Here is a 6,722-nt window from a genome sequence, read left to right as displayed (position 1 = left end):
TTGTTTAGATTCGCAATTTTCTTTTTTCAAATTCGTCTAATTTTGTACAAAAAATTGAACTTCTGGACTATATTAATGTATAGTAACTTGCAGTTGGAGATAAAGCTGCAATTATGTTATGTATTCATTCTTATAAGTACTACTAATTAACAGGTTGTTGAGCAGGTATTGATAAGTAGTCAGAATTTTCAAAGAAAATTTGATTAAAAAGAAAAATTATGAAAATGACCTCTTTTTCTCATTGTTAAACTACACGAACTGATATGAAATTTCCTAGAGTATACAAATCATTAAAAAAATTTGTAGTACTAATCCAATTTGAAGCATTTGCAAGAATCTTGAAGGGAAAAAAAACTGTCTAAAGTGTAAACCCAATTTTTGTTTATCAAGACATGTAAACAAGCCACTAGTAGTTTTTTTTCAATTATATATGACAACCAAAGTACTATATCCTAAAAAGTTCGCGAGGGAAGAATCGGAGAAGAATCATATATTTTGCTTTGACTATCAGTGAATACAAGCCATAGCAGGGTATGTGAACTACCGCCAAGCACAAATACCTGTATAGTAGATAAATATGTAAGAATTTTTTTTTTGTTTGGTATAGAAAGCATAAGTTGAAGAAGACAGAACATTTGTAGTGATATAGTATTTTACCAAATGGGAGCCCACGGGGTATCAAGCTCAAGAAATGGGTATGGCCACCTGTTAGAAGAAGAAGAAGAAATCCTATGGGTGATGAAAGAAGGTTTTTTCTGATAATGCAATCAGTATGAAAATACAGTTACATCTTACCACGTAAAACCACAGGCGTGGATGATCCATTGGAAAATTATGTACCCACAGCTCCAGAGCACAAAATATGCGACTCTAAACCAAGGAAAGGGCTGGAAAAGAAGAACATGGCAAATTCAAACTATGAGCTTCAAATCGGAAGGCTTAACCATAACTATCTAACCGTTCTTAAATCAGTGCCAAGTTTGATTTGGTTGAGTGTTACTTACAAGATTATTCAACGCTGTATCCAAAAGAAGGAAAATTGCATTCAGGCTATGCATGGCACCCATCAACTGCCAATGAAGACCAGCCAAAGTCATTGACCGTCTAATATAATCGATTTTCATCCATTTTTGAATGGTGTGAGAATAAACATTAGAGAAAAATCATCATGCAACTTGTGAACCAGCGAGCAAAAGGGATTTTAAAACAAGGTTAAGTATAGCAAATCTACTACTTGTATGCAGTGAAAGCACAAGAATAGGAATGGGAAATGCGCAATATAAAATTCAGCTTATAGAGAGAAAGAGGGTTACATTACTCTCACCATGTTTAGCTTGAAATGAGAAATTGATAAGAATGGGACAATAACACACCAAAATACAATATCTGTTAGGATGACAGCTCCTGCGCTTGTCTGTGAAATGCAGAATATCAGTTCAACGCATTAGTGGTGACAAATTAAAAAAAAATAAAAAATAATGAAAAATGAAAGAAAGGGATGAGTATCCTTCAAGATCCTGGATATTGTGAATTGTATGGCATACCGTAAACTAAGTGAAAAGCTTACTTTGGTAATATCTATTTCAATGCTTACAATTTCACTTGAAGGAGAAGCTGTAGTAGTTTACATATAAGACCCGAAAATAGTATATGCATAAATTTGTCAGAGTTCAATGTCGATATCATTTACCAGTTAACCTCGTCTAAAACCACACATCAGCAAGTAACAATTGTCACAATAATTATCTAGAGGAAAATTGGAATCTAATTTAGATTTGACCAACCTGATAGGTGATTTGCATGACGTAGCCCCAGAATCCTACTCTTTGCTTAAACTCCTCTTCAATATATTGGCTCTGCAACCTGATGGAACCCTTCATTTCTTTATCTTTGTAGGCAATAGGGTTTTTAGGCATGCTCTCTTCCAAGTCCCTTCTCAGAAACAAATCCATTTCCCCATTTTCAAGCGGAGGTTTGTTTATGTACTGCCAACATCCGTGTGCAGATATTATTGTCCCCAACTACATAAACAAAAATACAAACGCGAATTAGATGATATACCTTCAACTGCACTTGTCATAACTCCCGATTCCTTACAACATGTGATTTTTCTGTGTACTTCAGATCATAATTCAAAAAATTCGAGATGGTAGCGATTTACTTACAGCAAAATATATCATAACTAATGTGAAAGTCCACCTGAAATTAGAAGAAGCAAAAAGATAAAATCAAATCAAATTGTCCTCACGGTCAATGAACAAGAAAAGAATCACGCGAATCCCTTTTACAGGTAATTTGATTTCTCAAATTACACAGTCATAAGAAAATTTTCTAAGTTAGAGTTCCATTTGATAATCCCTGTGGCCATTAAAATAGAAAGAAGGGATAATCAATGATCTTACTGAGTATAAAAATAGAAAGAAAAGGGTCCATCCAAGGCAATGATATCAAAATGAATGCGAGCCAAGCAAAGGAATGCGAAAGCTCTGTACAAGAGAAGCCACAGAGGAGTGAGATTTCTCCAACAGGGAATCCACAGATGATTGTGGTAAAAGGGCTGTGCTTTGACCTTTACAATGTGCACTGAGGATGTTATGACAGTGAGAATGAGGATCAGAGCACAAACAGGAACTTGCCATCGAAACCAGTACCCGTAGCCCTCACTGTCTCCACCCCCTGACATCAATGGATAAACGATGGGATGCTTTGGCGTTTTGGTGTGATTTTCACAATCTAGCAATTAAAAGAGCAAATGTAATTCACGAATTCTGAAAGACTTTCTAAATATGCTATAAGACAGTTGAAGGGGCTATTGGTTGGTGGAGGTGGAATTGTGAGAGGAAGACGAAATGATAGAGTTTGAAAAAACGTTGGATCAGAGGCCAACGGGAGAGAGGCAGCTGAAACACAAAGCTGAAAGTCAGAAAACCGTTGACCAGACATAACTGTTTCCTATGATTTCCTTAGTTTTATCATAACGTGGTTTTTAAAGTGTAAACACCATTATTTTTAGGATTAAGTATTATGGATGAATTTTTACTTTTATTTCGTAAAACAATTCAAAGTCACATTCTTTAAGCATAATAAATTTAGTTATTAAATACACTGAACATCAAATTATAATACTTTATTTGTACTAAAATACATAGGAATAGAGGAGACGTAGAGATATATACTATTTCTAAATATATTTTTTCTTCTTAATTCTAAAATTAGTATCAGAAAATAATGTGGTAATTATGTCTCAACGAAAGTCATAGGAAATAATAGACGGTTGGGAATTGATACTATGTTCGCTAATTTTTATTTCTATATATAAATTTAATATGTGTTACTATTTTAAGATCAAATGTATTATTTTAAATATTTATGAAATTGGTTTAGGTTTTCTTTTTTCTTTTTTATTTATTTTATGTTGGTAATTCAATATGTTATTATATTACATCAAATTCTAAATAGAAATATCAAAAATGATTTTTAGAATTAAGCTTGACCAAAACTACTTTTTCTAATATTTTAACTTATAAGAAATGGACTTAAATATAGTGATTAATTTTCCCCATCTTTTTAAAATTTTAAGGAGAAATATAGGAAATTATACACAATATTTTTTTTTATTAATTATGTTTCATAATATCTATTTTTGTGTGTTGTGAGAATATAAGTTATAAACAAAGTACTGAAAGAACTCATTGATGATTAAGATGAAGTTACTTTCCCCCTAATATATATTTACTTATTCTTTTAAAAGTTAATTACAATGGGAATTTAATATACTACTAATTAACTATGTATGAATTTAATAAAATATGTCAAGTAACCATTACAAAGCAATATTGTTAAATTACAATGTCAGTATGCTCAACAAAATTGTTTAGTTTCGGAAAATAAATATAGCTTATATATCTTAAAATCAATATTCAAGGCTAACGATTATAATTTTAAACTTTAAAGATACGCAAATCGAAAAGAATAATACTTTACATGAGACTAAACTAAAAATTCACAAAACTAAAATCAAGATTTAAAATTTTATAAAAAAGAAAACAAAGAAAAACTTTGTTCAAACTGAAATCAATATTTACTAATTTCACACTGGCTAAAATGATATTAAAACCTTATTTCTAAAATCGATTCAGAAGATTGTAACTAAAATAGTTTCAATTAAAATATATAAAATATTAAATAAATATATTATCGTGATTTTCTAGCACTCTAAACTAAAATGAAAACTCATTGGCATTCAAAAATCTAAACCAAGTATACTATTATAATTGTTTTTAAATTTGAATAAAGTATATATATAACAATGCCCTTCAACAATAATAACTTTAAATACAATGTATGTAAAATTAAGACATATATTAAAATAAAAAATTAATACAAATGACTAAATTATATCTTTTTAGTTAAAGAGAAAAACATCACTTTAATTATTACACAAGTAATTTTAATTTTTTTTTTAATTCTTACGGAAACCAAAAATTTAGTGTATGAAGATTAAGAAAAAGATTTTTGAGAATAAGAATGAAAAGATAGAAGATTAAATAAGGTGGAAATTGGAAGGAAAGAGAAGAGTGTACTCTGTGTAGTAAACAAAGATGCTAACATCGTACTCACGAACATCCAACGTTAGGAAGACGGCAAGGGTGAGAAAGGAAAGAAAACGCATGAGCAAGAGCCAGAAAGGGTGCATTCCTGGCCAACAACTGTTCCATAGCTTGGTGCTGCTGCTCACGCCACCCAGCAGAAGGGTCTCATCTAATGGCCCCAGTTCTCTTTTGGAGGCCCCTTCGTGCATCCAAAGCACACTTAAGGAACCTACGGAGGTCACACCAACAATGCCATAACACACCAGATCGTACCACGCTAATTCTGATGCCATTCAACCTTAGACAATGGCTTGCTGCATAATTTCCTGATAAAGTAAGAGACGCAGAGATTTTTTACACTCTGGAGGTTGCTTTGGTAGAGGTTGGACATTCTACAGTTATATAGTACTTGCCATTGCCAACTGGTAGTTTTGACTTTTGAGTTTGACCGTCTGGTTTGGGATCGTTCAAGAAAGAATGTGCTTAAGCGACAGAGTTAGGAACTGGTGGGGACGCAGCTGTTCACACCTGAATTTCTTTCCCATAAGAAGCACGAAAAGAGGATCTTTTCTCGTTTTTTATGTGGGTGTATGATAAAAGTGGATGATATTTTAACATTGGAAATTTTTTAAATACAATTTCTCAGTTTTCATACTCCTTTCCAACAATTAATTTAAAAAAGGCATTTTCTTCTCATTTTTTAACTGATTTATTTTAGGTTATTTTATATTTTTAAATAAAAATATTATTTCATTGATTAAATAAAAAATGAGATGTTTTTGTTATTTTTTACCACTGATAAATTTTAATTACTCACATTTTATCCATAAATTTTGAAACTTTAATCACCAATAAATTTTATTGATAAATTTTGTATTGACAAAATAATTCGACGACAAATTCGTCAATAAAACATATTTTATTTATTAATGAAAAAATTTGCTAATAATTCTTTCAGTAATACATATTTTATTTATCGATAAATTTCTCTGTTTGTAAAATGTATCGTAAATAAAATGTCTATTACCGAAAGAATAATTCGTCTGTAAATTTGTCTACAAAAAGAGTGGCAAATTATTTGTCTAAATCTCACATTCAATGTCAACATAAACCCATTTCTTTATCTTCTCTAAAGTGCAACCCACCACCATACAACCTAGAGACTTGTCACTATCAACCGAGCTCACCACATTCGAGATCAGATAGACCATCAACACCACCTACAAAATCTTCTTCTTTCCTTTTTACGGTGTTCACATTTCAACTTTTTTGTTGAGTCCCTATAGTGTTGATGTAATATTGCGATTAGGAACATCATTGGTACCAACGACGCCTTTCTTCCCTCCCTCTTTCTCCTCCACTAGTACAAAATGGACTTTTTAAGTCTGTTATTTCGGATTTTTTAAGTCTGTTTTACGACAGACTTAGATTCGGCAGACGTAAATTTTAAATTTAAGTCTGTTGGTTCTGTTGTTGACCAAGTCTGTTGTTGACCAACAGACTTAAAATTTAAGTCTGTTGTTGACCAACAGACTTAAATGTTAAGTCTTAAACATTTGTATATTTAAAAATAAAAATGAACGAATTATATTTGTTACTTTTTTTAATTTTTATTTGTTTAATCATGAAACTAAAATCTGAAATACAACCAAATTTTCATAATAAAATTATATATTTCAAATTGTGCAATTCAAGTACATAATATAAAGTTTCAAAATCCAAATAAACAATAAGATGTATAACTTATAGTCTAACTTAATCTTTTAACTCTACATAACCTTTTACATAACCTAAACAAAAATAACATCTAATAAAAAACAAAACTTAAATAACATCTAATCAAAACCTAATCTTCAGGTTGAAGGAAATAACTTGTCCATTGCCTGGAGACTTCATGCACTCATTAATCTGCCTATTGTCCTGTAAAAAAAGAAAATTGAATATAATAAATAATAATAAAAGAAAGGAAAATAAAATAAAAACTCATTTCTTATTATAAGAGAAAAATAATAATGGATAATAATATTTGGTCAATGAACTAATATGGTCATGAATAAAATCTCAATTCTATCTTTATGTAGTAACATAATCTTCCACGTGGAATATATATATATATATATATATATATAT

At 30.6% G+C, this 6,722-nt stretch overlaps 1 protein-coding gene across 4 annotated transcripts; it reads right to left on the bottom strand.

Moving 5' to 3' along the window:
* Positions 1 to 222: 222 nt before the first annotated feature.
* On the bottom strand, positions 223 to 4,958 carry LOC106771121. 4 transcript variants are annotated; one of them, XM_022785270.1, is made up of 9 exons: positions 4,584 to 4,747; positions 2,403 to 2,733; positions 2,166 to 2,199; positions 1,785 to 2,021; positions 1,325 to 1,414; positions 1,005 to 1,070; positions 796 to 887; positions 658 to 705; positions 223 to 560 (listed from the first exon to the last, which is right to left on the bottom strand). In XM_022785270.1, exons 1-9 carry the CDS (start codon positions 4,624 to 4,626, stop codon positions 446 to 448), a joined length of 1,056 nt encoding a protein of 351 aa, XP_022640991.1. In that variant the 5' UTR covers positions 4,627 to 4,747; the 3' UTR covers positions 223 to 445. The 4 variants fall into 4 exon arrangements, with proteins under 4 accessions (XP_022640991.1, XP_014512515.1, XP_014512514.1 ...); XM_014657029.2 differs by having other exon boundaries at positions 4,610 to 4,627; XM_014657028.2 differs by lacking the exon at positions 2,403 to 2,733 and having other exon boundaries at positions 4,584 to 4,958.
* Positions 4,959 to 6,722: the final 1,764 nt, after the last annotated feature.

Source organism: Vigna radiata, chromosome 8 (genome assembly GCF_000741045.1).
Source record: "Vigna radiata var. radiata cultivar VC1973A chromosome 8, Vradiata_ver6, whole genome shotgun sequence".
NCBI lineage: Eukaryota > Viridiplantae > Streptophyta > Magnoliopsida > Fabales > Fabaceae > Vigna > Vigna radiata.
The sequence above is the reverse complement of the archived record's forward strand: the minus strand, read 5'-3'. Positions and strand labels throughout refer to the sequence as shown.

Bases quoted from the DNA above. Each gene is read 5' to 3' on its own strand.
- LOC106771121 (XM_022785270.1), bottom strand. From the start codon at position 4,626: ATGTTCGTGAGTACGATGTTAGCATCTTTGTTTACTACACAGA. The intron at 1,415-1,784 runs GTTGGTCAAATC...TGCATTTCACAG, and splicing joins TCATGCAAATCACCTATCAG to ACAAGCGCAGGAGCTGTCAT. The intron at 1,071-1,324 runs GTGAGAGTAATG...CTTCATTGGCAG, and splicing joins CTCATTTCAAGCTAAACATG to TTGATGGGTGCCATGCATAG.